At 39.8% G+C, this 20,451-nt stretch overlaps 3 protein-coding genes across 8 annotated transcripts; 2 read left to right on the top strand and 1 right to left on the bottom strand.

Annotated features, from left to right (window-relative positions):
* Positions 1-647: 647 nt before the first annotated feature.
* On the bottom strand, positions 648-5,387 carry ccdc32 (coiled-coil domain containing 32). Of its 2 annotated transcripts, none has more exons than XM_088925930.1 (4): positions 5,220-5,387; positions 4,496-4,737; positions 3,478-3,634; positions 648-3,042 (listed from the first exon to the last, which is right to left on the bottom strand). In XM_088925930.1, exons 2-4 carry the CDS (start codon positions 4,713-4,715, stop codon positions 2,862-2,864), a joined length of 558 nt encoding a protein of 185 aa, XP_088782056.1. In that variant the 5' UTR covers positions 4,716-4,737; positions 5,220-5,387; the 3' UTR covers positions 648-2,861. The 2 variants fall into 2 exon arrangements, with proteins under 2 accessions (XP_088782056.1, XP_088782055.1); XM_088925929.1 differs by having other exon boundaries at positions 4,496-4,734; positions 5,220-5,349.
* A 136-nt stretch (positions 5,388-5,523) lies between these two features.
* Positions 5,524-11,493, top strand: pcmtl (l-isoaspartyl protein carboxyl methyltransferase, like). Of its 4 annotated transcripts, XM_088925445.1 has the most exons (9): positions 5,524-5,597; positions 6,551-6,687; positions 7,031-7,135; positions 7,425-7,456; positions 7,901-8,005; positions 8,611-8,731; positions 9,680-9,765; positions 10,244-10,413; positions 11,000-11,493. In XM_088925445.1, exons 1-9 carry the CDS (start codon positions 5,527-5,529, stop codon positions 11,010-11,012), a joined length of 840 nt encoding a protein of 279 aa, XP_088781571.1. In that variant the 5' UTR covers positions 5,524-5,526; the 3' UTR covers positions 11,013-11,493. The 4 variants fall into 4 exon arrangements, with proteins under 4 accessions (XP_088781571.1, XP_088781573.1, XP_088781572.1 ...); XM_088925447.1 differs by lacking the exon at positions 7,031-7,135 and having other exon boundaries at positions 5,533-5,597; XM_088925446.1 differs by lacking the exon at positions 7,901-8,005 and having other exon boundaries at positions 5,533-5,597.
* Positions 11,494-12,353: 860 nt separating this feature from the next.
* Positions 12,354-20,450, top strand: rpusd2 (RNA pseudouridine synthase domain containing 2). 2 transcript variants are annotated; one of them, XM_088925444.1, is made up of 4 exons: positions 12,390-13,201; positions 13,698-13,994; positions 14,342-14,785; positions 18,022-20,450. In XM_088925444.1, the coding sequence occupies exons 1-4, from the start codon at positions 12,566-12,568 to the stop codon at positions 18,055-18,057; spliced, it is 1,413 nt and encodes a 470-aa protein (XP_088781570.1). In that variant the 5' UTR covers positions 12,390-12,565; the 3' UTR covers positions 18,058-20,450. The 2 variants fall into 2 exon arrangements, with proteins under 2 accessions (XP_088781569.1, XP_088781570.1); XM_088925443.1 differs by lacking the exon at positions 18,022-20,450 and having other exon boundaries at positions 12,354-13,201; positions 14,342-15,904.
* The last annotated feature ends 1 nt before the right edge of the window (position 20,451 follows it).

Genomic DNA, 20,451 nt, shown 5'->3' with positions numbered 1-20,451 from the left:
CCAAAGTGTAAAAAACAGTTATAATCAAAGTTGGTTTAGTTATGAGTTAATAAAGCTTCATTACGACCCGAGTTGGAATAACCAGAAGTTACAAGGATATTCCAAGTTCAAAGAAATGGGTAACACTACTCTTTCTCATATAACACAGGTTGCATATGTTGCACTTTAAAGACGTTACAAAGGCAACTAAAGATGGAACCTTTCAATCTGTTACATCGCAGGGTTTCGATACAACCAGCTCCTTGATTCCTGTATTGATCCTGCTGGTTATCAGTTAATCAACACAGGTTCAGTAAAAAAATTATTCACCTCCCCCCTCGCCCTCAGTCTTCTTACGCCCCACATCTACTATTTCACCTCTCCAGTCTCTTTTTATCAAGAATGCATTTTGTGAAGATTGAAAACACTCGTGCTTATTACCAAGTTCTTTTTTTGTATTTCAAAGAAAACATACAGTATATTCCTACTGTTCTTAACTTCAACATAGCAGCTAGGATGACTCAGGGTATTGTGAAAATCAATCAAAAACCATCGGGAAAAGGGTGAATTTTATGTCGGAGGCACCTCCTAGTGTTTCGGCACAGGGCAAAAAAATAAAAAAAACAAAGGCCCACATACCCAAGGGCCTAGGAGAACAAAGATTCTGAATTGTCACTTTTATTCTTGTATCAATTTGAGAATTGAAAGTCAAATGGAGACAATCTGTCGATTTATACGTTATAGTCAAAAATCACCTACATTACTGGGATTAGGCATTACTACAGTCCTTGCTCAAGTACGCTGCCACCTGGTGGAAAACTAAAGGACCGCAAACTGAGTGTCTAGTGTTGTGAAATTACACAATTATTGATAAAGAAAGGGGAAACACTGACTTCTTGGGCACATTAATCATTATGACTCAACATTTTAAAACAGCTCTCAAATCATGTGTGAGCACTTTACAAAGAGACAGCATCTCAACAGAGCTACATGTCTTCAATCAGTTAAATTAGATGATCCTTTCCAGTGCGTCAGTGGGATCAACAGACCAAAACCAGCAAGGATTCCCTTTAAGTATATGAAACCAAATGCATGATTTTTATAATTCCAAAATAAGTTATTATCCATTATTAGTTATGATACAAAGAACAAAAACAATCTGTAATAATCAACACGTATTCCTGTGATACTTTGAAAGATTCATGAATCCCAATTCCCAATGAACAGTGTAGTATATTAATGTGGAAGACCTTTATGAGAGTTCTCCATATCCTGAATCTGATTACACAAAGAGCATCATAATAAATTTTATCCATGCATGTCAGTTTTTAGAAAAATAAAATTATGGATTTTGGATATTAAATGTTTTGATGGCATTATAATTGATGATTCATGTCTGACTGTGATATTGTACACTCAGCTGCCTTGGTTATATAAGCACAAAATCACCTTAGTGAGAGTTTTGATTCTGCAAAGGTGATGAGGTGGCCTGATTTGTTGAATGGTTAAAAAACTGTTGAAAGAAAAAGACTGAAAGCAACCAGCGATTAATCCAGGTTTTGATATCAGTGAGTGTAGGGTAGACATGTGGAAGGATGCTGATTGTTGTGTTCAACAGACCGATCAATGGCGAGGTCCACGTCTTATTGACAGGACCAGAAAGGGTGAAAAGCACAGTTTTCGGCTATACAGGTTATATGGCTTCCCGTGTGGTCCGCACAGCATACTAGCCTGTAACTTTCACAGAACACCCACTAGTTGATAATTTTAATAAGCACAAAGAACTGATTTGCGTGTGTCACATCTCTTCAGTTAAATGTCAGTGAACCACTAAACCACCGGTTTGCAATTTTCGTGTTGAGTTTGTGAATTTGGCACAATTATAAGAGTCAAACTGATTCTGATGCTCAGTATAAGTTTGTTATATATTGTATATCATTCCAAGTTTCATCTCATCTGCCCAGAAGGAATCACTTTTTGGTTTGAAATACAAATGCATAATACATAACTTATATATATGTAATATATACAAAAATTGTATATGAAGTATGTTTCATATGTAATAATGCAGAAATTAAGTATGTCCTGTATAAAAGATAAAAATATGCTGTCTTTAATGGTAACAGACTGGTAATGAAATACTCAGGTTTAAAATATGATTCAGAGTGCAGCGATTTGACCATATTCGTTCTCCACAGTATCCCTTCCACCAGTTCAGGTTGGAGCTCTGGATGCTAGAATGACTCATCTATGACTAAGCCCCTTAAAATCACCAGGAAGGTTAGAAGGCTGGGTGTTGTTTCCATGGAGCTGTAAGGTAATGTGCATCTGCACATCTGTTTCGTTGAATATCAAGCCACCTTCTAGTATTTTACTTTAACAAAAGCATAACATTCGTTTCTGTTCTACCTCCATCTGTAGAGCTCCAGTAAAATGGTTCAGTACAGAAATACATCTGAGTTTAGTTTTACCAACAGTACAGTAGGACGGGATCATTTTTGAAAACTATATATTATAGTTTGTCAGTTGAAATTCTATTGTACTATACTGTCTGTCCATACCAATTGGATCTACTGTACTTCTATCCCCACACATGCCACACCTTTCCTGAAAAGGATTTTTACTATCTCTGGCTGTAATAGAAGAATCTTGTAGTGTCACAGAATTGGGATTCAACAGTTATACAGTATGTACAAAATTTAATCATGCAAGCCTAATGATGAAAGAAGCGACAGGGATGTGAACTGCTAAAATTCTTTTGTGTCAACCTTCAGTTTGAGAGCCGCAGGGAGTCTGCTGCTCATTTAAATTTTCTTCACCTGGCCAGAACATGGTAACACTGATCACTGGAAGGACAGTTCAGCAGTCCGGCAAGATTATGCTTATTTTTCTGGTGCCTGGTTCTCTTCGTCTTCATCTTGCTCCTCTGCCTCAGCTCCTCTCAGCCCCTCCTCTGTGCCTGCTGTCTCTCTGGGCTCCTCTGGTAATAGGAGGTACTGCAGCTCTTCAGCGCTGATGGCCACTTTCTCTGGCTGGAGCCAGCGTTTTAGCTGCTCCAGGGCACTGTGCACAAAGGAGACACCACTGTTTACACACTGTTCAATCATGCCTCAGGTACTAGCCTGGTGGTTAACCTACAGTACTCAGTGCCATGATGGTTCGAATAAATCCTGCCATGTTTCACATATATAAAATGTATTTCAATAGCTAGCAAAGATGATTCATGATGATGAATACTTTTTAATACAAGTTAGGACTTTGATTCCTTCATGAAAAAACAAAACAGAAGAACACAAAGTCGACAGGCATGAACTATCTGTCCTAGGAATACTGAGATTGTTCAAAACTCTGTTTTGGATCTAGATTGACTAGAATCAACCAGCCAGATGGGAAAAAAAAAGTTATTTTAGTACATTTAGTTTCAGATGCCAGTGGTTTAAAATCTGTGAGCTAGTCATTAGAGGTTAAAGGCCGGGTACACTCCCACTGTCCACTCACCTCTGGTCAAAGTCACTGCCTTCCTGAAAGAGATCTGAGACTTGTTCGTCCTGGAGGAATCTATCCCAGCATTCCTTCCTGGCTTGCGAGAGGGTGCGAAGCATTTCACGTGACGTTACTTCCTGCGACTGGCCCTTAATTCTGCGTAGACGGTTTTCTGGAGATAGAAGATAGATATAAAAAAAAGACAAAAGAGAGTACTAATGCAGCACAACTCTTTAAAAAAAGGCAGAAAAACAAAGCACACTTATACCCCGGTATAAGAACGTTCGGTATATGAATGTTCGCTAATCCGAACACGAAGAATGTGTAATTTGTAATTCGTTATAAAAACGTAATTTCGCTAATCCGAATTTAGAAGTTCGAAAGTGACCGATTTTGGCCGAGAATCTTCTGCGAACAGTTGAGTTCAGCGCCACCAACAGCTGCTTCTGCGCGAGTGCAAGACATTGGTGTTAAGCGTTTTATGATCACAGCGAAAGCTTGTGCTCTCATTTTCAAAGTGTTTTTTGTGTTTGTTTTGTAGTTGCTGTTCCTTATGGGGTCTTAAGGCAGAGAAAAGGGTTCTTTAGCGTAATATTCAACAACAGCGTGCACATTGTCCTAGCCCATCGTTTGGATAGCGATCTTCTACGAAATTGAAAATGTAAATATGATATCATTAATTATTTTACAGCTATAGTTGGCTTATTTGGTGAAGAACTGCGTTGTTCACTAAGCTTGCTATAATAGTCTGTATGGTATTATATGTTTAGGGTGGTTTTTGTTTTGAGTGAACTTGTCTTCGGTTCGGGACGGGGTGGAATTTTCCCCATAAGAAATAATGGAATTTTATTTTGCGATTTACGATTTCCCGCCTTCCGAACAGATTTCCAGGAACGAATTAGGTTCGGATATCGGGGTAGGAGTGTATATACATAGATATGAACGAAAGACTAGTTTTTTAGTTTCCCCACGCCCCCCCCCAAGTGGGCAACTCGTCTCGGTGGATGGTGTCTTAAGATCCCACCTCACTTACCCAGACTGGCAATGTACACTTCGGAGTCAGCCATGGGCGCCCATGGGCTGGGACGGGCGGCGTCCTCGGTCCCGTTAGCGACGGGGTGCTGCGGTTCGAAAGAATCTGTGAACTCTGCCCCTGCCTGACCCCCGGCCTCGTGACCGGGCAGCCCCGAGCAGATCTCCGACCAGAGATCGCCGCTGGAGCGCGGCTGCTGCGTCTCCAGACTGTCGATCATGCCCTCGCTCTTTCGGGGTCTACTAGATCAGAAGAAAGGGCAGAATTCTGTCAGCATTTTCCCCACGAATCCCTCACAATTGTGGATTTCGAATTTGACCTGTAACACTTAATTTTAACATCGTTTTGAATAACCTGCATATTTATTTGCATGTATGTAAAAAGTGGTACTGATGTACTTCAAATGTGGATGCACATCTCTACCTATCTTTTTGCGTGTAACGTGAAACGTTGAGATAAACGTTACAAATAATGTAAAAGCAAAATAGGTCTGTCGTCTTTATCGCTAAGTTATCCAGCTGCAAAAGTGTGACGGTAAGCGTTTAACCACATCGCACTGATCTTCCGAGAATATTTTAAATATATATATCCAAATGAAAAAAGCATAATGAAAATATCGTATTGAAGCAATCGCAACTATCTTGCTACAGTATAGCTAACCTGAAATGTAGAGCTTTTTTCTTACTTGCATTGTAACAGAAAAAACACACAAAGCGAAAATTACCTCCTGCTAGCAATTCAAGATATCTTTGTTTAATAATAAAACAACAAAGACAAAAATCCAGCAATTCTACAGCAAAGGAAGCATCTTTTCTATTTATGTTAAATGAAATCCTTCTTCCTGTTATCTGCCCGCAAAACGATTTAGCATATCTCAGGGAAGGGGTAGAATGACATTCCAAGCAACCAATCAGGTAGGAGGGTGTGGTACTTTTGGTAATGTGATTTGGCGCTTTGTCTGTCAGTTTAACTGGAAGCTGTAACACTATTGGCTAAAATAGTTTTCTTAGGCAACATTTCCCACCCCTTCCATGGAGAGTCAGTGCCGTAAAGTATTACAAAGTGTTGGCGAGTTGAAGCTCAGCTCAGCTCAGCTGTGCAGGTGAGGTGTCCGCATCAGAAATGTGACTGGTAGTGGGAGAATATTCACCTTTGACATCAGTTTATTTACGAAGTACCGGTGGTATTTTTTCAGTGTCCGTTTCCGGTTATCCTCGGTTTTACTTCAGCGATGTACCGTTACATCTTTATATTCTTCGAATATTACAATATCATTTTAAGTTTTCCCTAGCTCGTGTAAAATTTTACCATAGGTACCGACAGTCTAATGCTTACTATATCGTTAATGGGGAATTACTTAAAATACTATTTCGTTTAAAATTTTTGCAAGTTCTGCGTGACGGTTAAAATTGATATCGACTGGCTGGAAACTTCGTTTCAGTTAAACAGTTTATATAGTTACTTCATGACGTGGTCTCGCATAACACCCGTTTTACTGTTCAAAGTTAGCTGTGCACGCTGAGACCTATTGTGGCAAAACAGCCATCCTGCGGCTTTAGATATGTTGTATTATCTGTCCGTGATACAGTGTATGGGAAACACTTGACAACGTATCACAATAAGCACATCGGAGTTAGAAGTCTATTTGATGGTTCTGTTTTTTGCTGTTGTGGATCATCATCAATGTACACAGAAATACCCACTAAGGCTATGTGATTTATTTTCTTTTAAGATGAATTGTAAGAGATCCAAGCATTTAAAATTAGACGTGAGCAATACACAGTAAAATCAGAAAGAATAATTTACACTTTTGTTGCTTTTGTGTTTGTTTTTTTAAAAACATGTACAAATCCCATATAGTTTATTTACAAACCATGTGATGAAATGTGTCAATAAAAGCGTTTATTGTGTCAGTAGGGTCTTCATACAGTGAACATGCCCACAAACTGTGTTTTTTGGTGTCGGGGAAGGGGGAAATGGATTATTTCAAGGTCATTGGGCAGGTCTCAGATTTCTGTCTAGCGTTTCTGACTGTTGGTTTTGTGTGCTTGGCAGGGCTGACTCAGTGTGGGAAATGCGACTTGTTAGTCTCTTGGCTACAGTAGCTTTCCCAATGGGTGTGCTGCTGTCCAGGACCATGGCGCGCCTGTCCAATGGCAGAACACATGCAGAACTCATCACCCGGCTCAGGGGTAACCTGGAATGACCACTGCATGATTGTCCTGATAGAAAAGGAAATAACCTTACCACTTGGTTTTGAGATTGCCTCTGAATTACAATCACACCTCGACAAGTAGCGCAGTGGTATTTGACGTAATGTATGTTGTTCACACAGCTTTTTTGTGTACTTGTTGCACGCTGATCCATGCGTTGTTGAGTCCCTTTCATTAAGGGATGTACAGAGATACATGTACACATGGATTGGGGCCTCTTTGGAAGATGGGGTGTCTTCACTGTTCAGTAAAAGAAAACAGGAGTCTTCCTTTTTGTTTGTGTGTTTATTTCATTGTTTGTTTTTTACATCTTTTTCTTAAGATCGTGGAGTAATTACATCCGACAGCGTGTTTAATGTGATGCTAGCCACAGACCGTGGGCACTACACTAAAGACTTCCCCTATATGGATGCACCACAGTCTATAGGTATACTTTACAATTACACAGATGAGCTTTGCAGATTACATATGACTGGTTTGTTAGCTTTGCTCTATGAGATGTAGTACGAAGTTCTGTAAATTTTAGCTACGAGACTTATTTGCAAATTGTGATTTTAAAGGTTATTAATAATTGAAAACTATGAAATATGTTTTATTTAGAAATCCATGTTTCTCCATACCAAGTAATCGCTTCATTTACAAACTGTATCTAGGTAGTTGAATGGAGCCCTATTACAGGCACCGGTGACTAATTGACTTTATATTTGTTGTCGCAGGGTACAAGGCTACCATTAGTGCCCCACACATGGTAAGTCAAATACCCATCACAAATCGTTAAGGTATTGTAAGTGTTACTGTAACGATTGAAGTCAAAATAAAAAACATCGTGACAACCTATGCTTTCTGTTTAGCTTAACCTGTATCATTTGTCACTTTGTTATGTTACAGTATATTGGATCATGAAAAACTTATTGAATGCATTCAGTGGTTTATATAAGACATAATGGAATGCCTTTGTCTCGACTTTAAATGTTTGACATTCCTCAAGTGGGAGTTTATTTTTGATGATGTTATGTTTTCAGCCTTTTTTCTTTTTTTAGAGAAAAGGAGCAAACATCTCGGCAGCAATTGGTTTTAAGTCTCTTGAATACTGTATTCTGCCTTGGCTTTCATTCAGATTAGGTTAACGGCACGTGTGTGTGTGTGTGTGTGTGTGTGTGTGTGTGTGTGTGTGTGTGTGTGTCTTGTGCAGCATGCCCATGCTTTGGAGGTGCTGAGAGACAAGCTGACTGAAGGAGCCACAGCCCTGGATGTGGGCTCGGGCAGTGGCTATCTCACTGCCTGCTTTGCAAGAATGGTATGTTGAAAGTTCACTGCTGCCTTTGAAAATATTATTACAGTACCTTCCTTCTGGTGCCCTGACTCTGCCTATCTGAAGCAACATCTTCAGATAAATGAATATTTTTAGATAAGTAGTTCAGTTGTGTAGCTACGACAGCATGCATAGGCTGCAAAGGAACAAGTAATAGGTTTATTCCGTGCTGAAAAGAGAAGAAAGAAAACAATGTTTCAGCTGTGGATCCTTCTTCGATTGTCAAGGTTACGTAGATTAGGTGGTTGGTGATATGAGATGATAGGGCAGTCAGGAAGGAGGGCCCCATTGGAGGGATCATCCTGTAGGATAGGAAAGTTGTTGTTAATGGTCCTGGGGATAGAGAGTGTGTTAGGGTGGTAGGGAAGCACCAAAGGAATGCGGTTGCTAGGCCAGGAGTTCCTGATCGAGTTGATGGTCCGAGGGCTGTTTTTGGCTCGGGTGAGGGCCTCGTTGATAACACAAGTGGGGTATCCTCTGGTGATGAAAAAACAAAGGATCATCTCTGTTATCCAGTTTAATTTCTGCTCGTTGTGCAGTATGTGTTCTCAGCATACCCTTCTCTCCCTGGCTGTTCTGTCCCTGGTCAGGTGGGTCGTTCGGGGAGGGTGATTGGAATTGAGCACATTGCAGAGCTTGTGGAGGAATCCATTCGAAATGTCCAAGCCGATGACCCGGAGCTGCTCACCTCTGGACGGGTAAAGCTTCTTGGTAAGAACAGGAATCTCTCGCCTAGGAGGGCATATGTAATTGCTTTTGCAGCTAATCTGTACCCTGTGTGAGAGTGGCTCTTCTTACCCTGATGTCTCAAGTAATAATAATAATAATAATAATAATAATAATTGCTTACACTTATATAGCATTTTTCTTGACACTCCACTCAAAGCGCTTTACAGGTAATGGGGATTCCCCTCCACCACCGCCAAAACGCTCACCACACATCAGCTATCAGTGGGGAAGAGAGTAGAGTAATGAAGCCAATTCATAGATGGGATTATTAGGAGGCCATGATTGGTAAGGGCCAATGGGAAATTTGGCAAGGATGCCGGTGTTACACACCTACTCTTTACGAGAAGTACCCTGGGATTTTTAATGACCACAGAGAGTCAGGACCTCGGTTTTACGTCTCATCCGAAGGATGGCGCCTGTTTACAGGATAGTGTCCCCGTCACTATACTGGGGCATTAGGACCCACATGGACCACAGGGTGAGCGCCCCCTGCTGGCCCCACTAACACCTCATCCAGCAGCAACCTTAGTTTTTCCGAGGAGGTCTCCTATCCAGGTACTGACCAGGCTCAGTGGGTTGCCACTGGCTTCAGTGGGTTGCCAGTTGTGAGTTGCAGGGTGACATAACCCCCATCTGTGGCACTAATATACCATGATAACTTAAATAACTTAACTTAAATTCTTAGAGGTAGCTGCACAGTGAGACAACAGGATTGTGTTGTCTTTTCAGTTTTTCCAGTTGCCTTTGTTTAACGTAACTAAAATAAATGGTAGATGGTGACATGTGATACACCCTGCTGTACTATTGCAAGAAAAACGTCATGTTATACAGGGAGTGACAGACAGGTCATAATATTCAGTGTGTTCGGCAGGCAGAAACCTGATCAAGCTCTTGGACTCTCATTTCTTATGATCGCTTTATCTTTTCCAGTGGCAGATGGTCGGCAGGGTTTCCCAGAGGGAGCCCCGTATGATGCCATCCACGTGGGCGCTGCAGCCGCTGCAGTACCCAAAGCAGTAAGAACTGGGCTGAGGGGAATTAGAAGTAGTGGTTTGTGGACCTGTGCAGGCTTTGCCATGGAGTTAAAATGAGCACAATTAGGCAACATTCAGAAAGATGGATTTATGTCGATTGCACTTATTCCAATGGAGAGTAAAGGTCTTCACCTGGTTAAATAATATTTTAGCCAAACTAATACACTCACTGTACTCCCCCATCATCAGCTCCACCTGACCTTAATTAAGCAGGATGTCTTTCTTCTCATATTGGAGCGACACATACAGTTGTGTTTAGGCTTGGGAGCAAACCCTCCTGTAGCTTCTCTGTAGCAGTTGAGGATTTACCTGTGGGCAGTAGTGGGTAGGTGAAGATTTTTGCAGGCTGTCACCATTAGGGAACTGAGCCGAAGAAAGACACTGTATTTCATTCGACATATACAGACAGATATGAAAATAGTGTGGGGGAAGAAATGACCCATTGTGTGCCCTGTGGCAGCTGTTGGCCCAGCTGAAGCCAGGGGGGAGGTTGGTCCTGCCTGTGGGTCCCGAGGGAGGAAGCCAGGTGCTGGAGCAGTATGACAGACAGAGTGATGGCTCCTTCTCCAGGAAGGCCCTGATGGGAGTCATCTATGTTCCCCTCACTGACAAGGATCATCAATGGCCCAGGTATGATGATGGAACTGTGTAAATCTGTGCTTTTCATGCGTGCTGCGAGTGCTGCATCTGTCAGCGTCATGAGCTCAGAAATACAACCCTTCAGCAGTCCATCTGTCCTCCATATGTATCCTTGGTCTCTCTTGATTGTTGTTCTTCTATTCATATTCACCTAATCAATCTGATTAATCTTTTATCCGAGTTAAATTCATGAATTTGTATCTTACATTCATCTGCAGTAGTAAGTTATGTTTGATACATATAAGGTGAATCACAATATGCTCATTACAAATCAGTGTATTCGGCGTGATCACTTTCAAGCTGGTGGAAACATTTTTCCCAGCAGCTGGCTTAAAAGTCCTACCACTGACCTTCTTCAAAATGGACAGTTTTTCATTCTTCTACATGAACATACTGCTGTCGTGTACAGATGCTTCTTTCACCTCGGTGATAAAAAAAACAAAAGTCAGAGATCATAAGTGATGTTCAGAAAGCATCAGTCACGACAGACTCCTATCTATGTTTGTTATTTTCTATCTGCTGCTGTTTGTGCGTTACATTACAAGATGGGCAATCTATTATGTGTTTCTTTCCGCAGAGGAGAGCTCTGACAGACATATCCTTGCCCCTGCAGGGAGGGGTTCTGGTGCTGCAGTTGCTGAAGGGAAACTATTGCAACCACAGACTACAATGTGTTACCCCTCTCTTTACTCCAGTGGGATGACTGTGTAGAATTCATGCCAACTGCCTCCATTTTCTGAAACTAATTTCAGATTAACCATAGTAACAAGGCTTAATACTTTGCTTTTTGGGCAATGGATGTGATGTGGATAGGGATGAGAGCGAGAAAACAATAGTGGTGTTCCAATTTTTTTAAAGGGACACCCAAGTATTCTTGGAGACCAGGATAGATCAGAAACTCAATTAAAGAGTAAGACTAACAGAATCTTAAACAATGAGAAAATTGGTTTGAGTTGGGATTATTAAGATTGCACCATCTGCATCAGTTGGTTTTGGTTTATAGTATCTTAAACCACGCATACTAATTGTAAATACAACTGTAATATATGTCAATAAAAACATCTAAAGGTTTTCCAGTTATATCCCCATTTCTAATCAAGAGCTCTTCACTCTGTCTTGTTCTTCATGAATTTCAGTCTTTTTGTTTTTGAGTCTTAGGAACTGACGTGTTTAACTGAAATAGGCTGTGTAAAAACACATGGTGGATGACATTTCATATGCAGACAAATGTGAAGTATTACATCCGGGTAAAAAAAAAGATTTAAGAAGGTACTTAATAAAAAGTTGTTTGTATTGATACAATTTACATCTGAAAGATGTGGGAAGAAATAAAAAATCAAACGGTATAGATAAAACCAATATGACTTTAAATCAATGGATATTACGTTAACATTGTACAAATTTGTGTTAAAATTGTACATCAGTAACACCTGTAAGACTCCATGTACAATAATTACTAAATATTAGTAAAGAGCAACCCGATACATTCCCACAATTAAAGAAATGTCCACCACTGAGACATTCCAAGAACAAAAACTAAACATTTTTAGTTTTGAGAAAACTATAAAGGGACCTCATTCAGTATTAAAAAATGTCAATCAAAATTGACAAAGGTAGTCTGACAGATTAAAGAATCAACCGAGTATCAGGAACTAGGCGATGCAACGAAGTAAATTTAAAATGAAGAATTTGAGGAGCTGCTTTACAAAAAGATTTCTGAAGTCTGGAATAAATTACCCAAACAACTTGTTGAAGAAATTTATTTCAACATTGAGATTATCGGATTAATTAACAACTAGCAACCAAAGTTGCTAGCTGGGTTGAACGGCATCCAACGGTTTGTAAATTTTCCTACGTTCTTTATTTTTTTGTAAGGCGTAGCTACATAGTCCTTGGTGACGTAATTACACTGCGACATCTACTCCTACTGCTATTAGGACCTTGGAACATCTTTTGGGAAAGAACACGTGAATCTCATGTCAAGAACTGTATTCAGAACCGCATACGAAAAACTGTTTTCAGTTTTAAACATAAGCTAACTACGACTGAATTTAAGTATTGCAGTATATAACTTGTCTACCACGAACAGGGTATCGAACGATGCATTTAGTGTAAATCGACATCAAAACGTAAGTATTCGTACATGCAACACTGGACTAAAATAGGTCGGATTCAGCGGTTTTCTTCTTCTGTCTTGACCGTACCAACCAGATACAAAAATGTGTGGAGTCTAGTAACGAAAAGCTGCATGGTTCCCAGCTGTCCCCGGAAAAGGTTGAAACAAAGTCTTGCATTTCATCATAACTCGGTTCATCCATTTGGGCAAATGGATACTAGTAATCCCGTAGAAAGAAAAGGTGAAGCGGACAGTGGTACCGCGGCTTCCAGCAAAACAGAAATAACAAAACGGAAAATCGCCGAGATTGAGGAGCCTGAACACGGCAGTCGCAGAAAGAAGCGACGAGGCGGAGGAGGAAAGAAGCTTCCGCCGGGAGAGAGGTATGTGCCTCCGCCTCAGAAGCGAAACCCCGGCGTCAGCTTCAGCCAAGAGCATTTTCAAGAGACAAGCTACTACTTCGAGGGGGGTCTCCGGAAGGTCTACCCCTATTATTTCGACTTCCAGACCTACTGCAAGGGCCGCTGGGTTGGTAAAAGCCTGCTTGAAGTGTTTCGTACCGAGTTTCGCGCTGAACCTTTGGAGTATTATATACAGGCTGCCAAGAAAGGCCGAATCAGACTGAATGAGAAGCCTGTTGAGGACCTTAATATAATTCTTAAGGTAAGTCTTCTATGGTGCATATGATGTTTCATCATGTTTTATTCTACTGTAATGAAAATAAACTCAAACGAATAGCACCCTTTCTCAGGTACAGGGAGGAATCACGCCGGCAGTCCGTTTTGTACTCTGAAGTTAATAACCTGTCGTTGAATTTTGGCTTGTATTGTGCACCAAGACATCTCAGAAAAGGGAAAAAAATCTCTAGGTTTTACTGGCAACTCTACCCTCTTTAACTTACTAAACAAAAAAAAACTGTAGTAAATAAGCCCTGAATTCAGACAATTGAGCATTTTTCCATCCCGCTGTTGAATAAGTTTTAAATTAGTTGCTTTTTAAAAAATGATCAAGTCATTCAATCTTATTTACTGCAGCAATATCATCCCTGGCTACATTCCAGCAGGTAACTGACTTCACTGCACTGTGTTGCTTTGATGCCCTGATCTGTATCCTTCAGCAAGTCAGTAAAGGCTGTTGTGTGCCCCCGACTCACTTGCAGAACAACGACTTCCTCAGGAACACCGTGCACCGCCATGAGCCGCCAGTGAGTGCCAAGCCCATGGAGATCCTGGTGGATGACGGAGAGCTGCTGGTGGTGGACAAGCCGGCCTCGCTGCCTGTTCATCCCTGCGGCCGCTTCCGCCACAACACCGTGATCTTCATTTTGGGGAAGGAGCGGGGGCTGAGCAGCCTGCATACGGTGCACCGGCTGGACCGCCTCACCTCGGGCGTGCTGCTGTTCGCCCGCACGCTGGAGGCCTCGCAACGACTGGACCAGCTGGTGCGCGACAGGGAGGTGGGTCAGGGGGATGTCGCCTTCTACTGCTGTCGTACCCTTAGGACAGTTGCAAATTTTGTTTTGCTGGCATCAGAAATCTGTTCCGTCCTCTGCTGCTGCGCGGAGCTTTACTACATTGTCAGTATGTCAAACTAGGGTTCAAACTAGACTTACAGATGAGCTGAGTTTTTTTATAAGCCTATGAACGTAGTTATCCACGTTTTGCTATCACAGTATGTTTTTGTGACTGTGATTGAAGCGCAACCTCTGAGTTGTGAATGGGAATATTTTAAATGAGTCGTGGAGACGTGGAGGGTTTGGAGGTTATCCCCAGTGAGGCTCAGGGGTGTGCTCTTGTCTTGCAGCTGGAAAAGGAGTATGTGTGCCGGGTGTTCGGGGTGTTCCCGGAGGGAGAGCTGGTGTGCGAGGAGCCGATCTTGGTGGTTTCCTACAAAGTGGGCGTGTGCCGCGTGGACCCGCGGGGGAAGCCCTGCCGCACGGTGTTCCACAGGCTCCACACCGACGGCCGCTCCAGCGTGGTGCAATGTCGGCCTCTGACTGGGCGTACCCACCAGATCCGCGTCCACTTGCAGTTCCTGGGTCACCCCATCCTCAACGACCCCATATACTGCTCGGCGGCGTGGGGGCCTGAGAGAGGCAAGGGGGGCCACATCGATGTGGATGACGAGCAGCTCCTCAGGGCCCTGGTGGAGGAACATCGGGCTAAGGAGAGCCTTCATCTTCTGGACATCACCGAAGAGGATCTGCCTGGTGGTGCGCTGATGCAGGGGAAGGAAGGTGTGGCACATGTGAGTAGCTGTGACGTGGCTGAAAGTAAATGTGGGGCAGACAAGAAAAGTTGTAGATCCGATGAAAAGGCTGAGGTGGTAAGCGTCTGTCATTTCCCTGAAGCAGAGCTGTCTAATTTACACAAGGATGACAGTTGCACAACTGAAAGAAAAACTCAGTTTTTAACTAATAGTGCCAATGAGAGTATTCAAAGCACAGACAGTGTGCCTGGGAATCATTCAGGATTTTCTGCTGCTGAACCTCAGTGTGATACCACTGTGGAAGTGGGGCACAGCAAAGTGAGAGAAGATCTTGCAGATAATTTGGGCTCAGAGAGAGGATGTACAAAGAACAAAGAGAATGTACAAAGAGAAGAACTGTATGATACTGGTACGAGATCAGAATCTCCTAAAGTTGTTAAAGACCCCTTATGTAGTGAGTGTAAAATTGTGCGGAAAGATCCTACAGAAAAGGAGCTGATAATGTACCTTCATGCCCTGAAGTATAAAGGCCCTAACTTTGAGTACTCCACACGATTGCCTGACTGGGCCAAGGAGGACTGGCAGGAGGACTGAAGAGATGTGTTTGTGTGTGTCGATACTTGGATATAGAAGCACATTTGTTTTCTTTTTGGGAATGTAAGAAGGTTGTCGGGGAATTAACACTGCTATATGAATAGTTACCAATTCCGCAATGACATTTGTGTCCTTAATCTGCACAGTGCCAACCATATTGAAAGTCCTGTGTAAATCCCACTAAAATTAATACAGTATTCAGTGTGATTTTCTCCATAATATTTTCTTCCCTGGATTTCATCAGGCCATATCCTTCTAAGTTTTATAAGTAATATGCCACTTGTATAAAACTACATTTAATTGAAGTAGTGGTATACTAAATTTAACTGTTTAGGGTTGATTATATGTTTTTATTTTAATATTGGCTCTGGCACTAAAGAAATGTACAGGATTTTATTTTTTTCATTTTATAGTACCCTAAAATCAGTCCAAACTGGTACAAATTTTTTGAAGCATTTACAGAATCTTTCTGATTTGCTCTGGGCTGGGCATAAGAAATTGATTAATTTGTGTATAATTCTAATAATATCAAGTTTCACTATCCAATAAATTACCAAAAGAAAATGATTTATTTGCTTGATTTATTGTAGTGTAAATCTTACTGATTTGCTACTTATGTTTAAATTCTAGTTTTCTCTTAAAATCTGGGTTTTGTTTGCTCAAAACGTCACTTTGAATGATGATAAAACACATACTTTGTTTTGCAAGAAAATACTTTTTATTTTGACAGTTCAGTATAAGCATTACAATATTAAAAATAATCAACTGAATCTGACACATTTGTTTAAAAAAACTAAGGTGTTTTAACATCTTCTGCAAATAATACTGAGCATCAAAAAGAAACATAACAATGTGTGCATCTATATTTTAATGAAAATAAAATATTTAAATCAGATATTAATTAAATTTAAATTAATTGATGATTTGACTTTCACAGTGACCCCCACTTGATTGACCAGAGTTCATCAGCATAGCAAATGTACTTGTCCTGTTTGATCAGTAAAATACTAAATGCACTTATTACAAAATAATCCTTTTCCAGATGATAACCTTTTGAATTAATTGTTTTTGTAAGTGATAAGTTGCTCGGTGTATGTTAAACTAAAGCTTTTCAAAAATAAGCGGAACTCGGGTATCACCTACATAATGTAGGAAGCACCTGAAGATTAGATTACACCAAGAAAAGTATGATCAAGCCAGCTTTCACTACCTTAAGCAAGCTTAAGTTTTGACTTTTGTTTCTTTTCCCCATATTTCTAAGGCTGTGGTTTTCGTTGTTTTATTTCAGGCAGATCAAAAGCCTACATGTTAGACTTAACTAGGGCAATACAAAATTAATGCAAAATGAATGTGCACAAAGCATTCACGGACATTGGCAGAATCTAAACCTCACTCTTTTCGGAATGATGACCTATGTTACTGCAGAAACATTGCATGCCGCGCTCTCACTTGTACTATATATTCTTGACATCCATACCAATTTGGAAAAAAGAAACATTTTTGCTGATGAATGTAACTGCGTATGTTCATACGATTGATTTATGTCTCAGAAATGCAGATTATGTGGTGCTTAGGTTCAGGAGTACAGCATGATCCAGTACTTTTTGCAGATCCATTGCGTTAAAATAAAACTGCAACAACCAGGGAAGTACTAAGGCTTTCTTTTTGAACATCAAAATTGTGTACTTGTTGTAGCCATGCATTCACCCAGTGTGAACAGGACATTGCATAACATACTTATTCCATACATGGTGGATTCCTGTGCACTGCATCAGCTGAAATTATTAAGGAAACTAGCTTCTCAGACTAGTTCAATTGTGCCAGTTTTTTAATGGTCCTTGTTCAGCATATCTATGCAAGATACATTTTACTGATTAAAAAAGCTACCAAACTAACATCATGTTTTTAGAATACATTCAGAACATATTAAATGCAAACTTTTGACACAAATAACATTTCTTAAGAATCACACATTCTCTTTATCAAAATATGTTGAATAACTTAATCTAGGAGTTCTCAACCTTGGACCTGGGCGACTCTTGTGTCTCCTGGTTTTCATTAGAACTGAGCTTTTAATTACTGGTGCTAATTGATGCCTTTAATGGATTTTCTTTTGCTTTTTGTTTTCCTGCTTCTGTACCAAGGCCTTAGTTTAAAAAATATTGTACTTTGGGATTTTTTTTTTATCATACAGAAGCATAAGCATTCTCTCGTCAGCTTACTTAAATGTTATGGACATACACAGGTGGGAACGACAGTGTATCAAACACAGAGGTCTGGCTGGTTAAATATCGGGCAATATTTAACTAGTGTTTGATATAAAATCACCAGAAATTGTTGGCACATAGAAATCCCATTCAACTTTTTGAGAAGCATACTGTTTTAAAAAAAATCAATTAGCCCATGGTTTACTACCCAGGAACAAAAACCAGACGGTACAGGACCAGTGTTGCAAAACAGCGGATTAAATGATCATGCAGGTCCCTAATTTGGGAAATTTCACCATTACATTCTAAAACAAGCAAATGGCTATTTTATGTCTGCAGTACATTATTAGAAGTGCTACTATTTTAAAAGCTTAAAAAGATGTTTTAATTTCAACAAACCCATTTAAAAGGAAGCTTGTTTTGAAAAGGGGAATACACTCTTCATATTTTAATAATTTCTTTCTCCCTTTACAGTCTTTTTTTAGTCATGCTGCACAAGGTGTCAGCTGAAAAAAATGAATGGAAGCCTTTTCAAAAGAGCCAGGGCGAGGATTTAGAAAATCTTTGTAAGCTCAAAGCGAGTTGCTATTGCATTGCATTGATGAGAATTTCCTGCTGATAATGGCAAGGGGTCAGAGAAATGAAAACTGAGGTAGAGTCCTTTCATAAAATTTATAGTGAAATATGAATTTTCTGCATCAGCTGACATGTCTATGGAATATTTAGTTTTACTTATCACAAAGCACCATCTTTGTGTGATATCATTTTAATTTAGAATATATAAATATATTCAGTTTATGAAAAATATATTTAAACCTAAACATGCTTTGTTAATAAAAAACATAGCCTCTAATGGTTTCTTTAATAATACTATTTATTCATTTGCACCAACATAAATTCACCTTTTTTTGGCCTAAGCCATCATTTGTAGGAAATGGAGAGTAAATATTATCTATCTTGTGTTAAAAAGTTAAAAAGTGGACCGTCATACATACAAAAAGGGGTTTTAAGTATTAGGATCCACTTTGGCACATGTACACTGATATACAAATAATAACATGGAAACATCCTGTACAGTAGGTATTGTACAGCTAACAGTTACTGGGCAAATCTATTCACTTAAACATTTTCGGTATAAAACAGTACTATGTGTTGTGTATACTGTATCAATTATTTCCATTTCTACAATGATAAAAAAAATCATTTTTATTTATGTTTGATATAAAATAATACAAAGGACAGCCAGGAGGTGGCAGCCTTGGGACTCTGTCAACTCAAAATCTGAACATTGGTAAATGTGAATCTTTAACATTAGTTAAGACTGGAAAATGTGCTCACAATTCTCTTATGTCAATACCCTGCTTAGAAATAAATGCTATATGAATGTTGCCTGGCTTATTGATCATCATGAATCTAGCTACTTGCAGAAATAATGGCTTTTACAATGGTTGCAGAGGTTGACTTCGCAGAAAGAAGGGGGAATGTGATACAGTTAGGGACTATTCTGTGTAGAGTGAGATTGTTGCTATATTCTGTATATGTAAAAAAATGCTTCAAATTATGGTTTATATTGACTTTTTGAAGCCATTTACTGTTTTCCAGGTTATTGCTTTTGTGTGAACTGTGTCTGCTAAATATACAAGCATGAAAATAAAGCTAAGGTTATTTGGAAATGTTTGATTAGGGCTTGCAACAACACTGTCAGCAAATAAAATTTTGCATATTGAGAGCTTCAAATTAGTTTTGTACAAGGTTATGCTCACATGTGTAGGACAGGAATATTACTTGGAGCAATCTGAGGTTTTGTCTGGTTAACTGGGAAATTCATGAAAATGTTCAAATTGAAAGAACAGCTTGATTTCTAAAATAAATAGAGACATCACACATGGCATCCAGTCTAATTATAGGAGGTCTTGTCAGTATTTAGTAATACTGTAGGATAAGTAATAGGTTTATTCCATGCTGAAAAGAGAAGAAAGAAAACACAATGTTTCGGCTGTACAGCCTTCTTCAGGTGTATACTGTAGGATAATAACCAATATCCATCATGTGTATGTCTTTGGGTCTACATCGTACCAGCATCCAAGTTAGGAAAACACAAAGGTGAGGGGCAACATGCAGGAATCTATTAAATGCAGTTTATATTTTTTACCCTTTCAGTAAGGTCTGGAATACCAAAAATAGTTCAGAAAGTAAAAACCTTTTACTACTACATCAATAAGACATGAGTAGCTTGGAAAAAATATTTAAGTCTTCTAAACCTTTAGATATTTGAGTTCTCACAAATCTAAATGCTGTCTGGCTTTAGTGAAGTATTTTATGACAATACTTGGGTATTGGCTGATGTAGCTGAACTTTTAACTCCTTTTATACTGGCTAATAAACTCGCCAGAACATCAGATCCCTCCAAATGGTTGTGAGTGATCTTCTTCCTTGTGTCACTAAAATGCCGTGCTGTTTGAGAACTTCAGGTGTATTGGAACCAGGGTTTTCAAGGTGTATTATTCAGAAAAAGAGAATTTTCTTCTGTCCACCAGAACTGTCAGTAGTGACACTGAGTAGTCCCAGTTCTCAGTGTTAGGAAGTTATGCCAATATTTCACATCTCTCAGAAAATTCCAAGGACTGTATCCAATCCAGAACTCTCAAATTTCATTTGATCAATAGTTTTCTCACAGCAATACAGACACCCATACATTTCCATGGTTCCATGTTTGGTCCACTCAGTTATATGTGGTTATGCAGAAACCAAATCCGTACATTTTAAGATGAAAACCTGTTTAGGAAATCTTTAAGAAAAGCTGTGTGCCACAAACAGCAATCGGTATATGCCTTTTTTTGTTACAAATTTAAATTCCAAAAACTCCTGTGTCACAGTAATTTACTGTGCAGAGTGTAAAGAGTG

Source organism: Atractosteus spatula, chromosome 9 (assembly GCF_055471065.1).
Source record: "Atractosteus spatula isolate fAtrSpa1 chromosome 9, fAtrSpa1.hap1, whole genome shotgun sequence".
NCBI lineage: Eukaryota > Metazoa > Chordata > Actinopteri > Semionotiformes > Lepisosteidae > Atractosteus > Atractosteus spatula.
The sequence above is the reverse complement of the archived record's forward strand: the minus strand, read 5'-3'. Positions and strand labels throughout refer to the sequence as shown.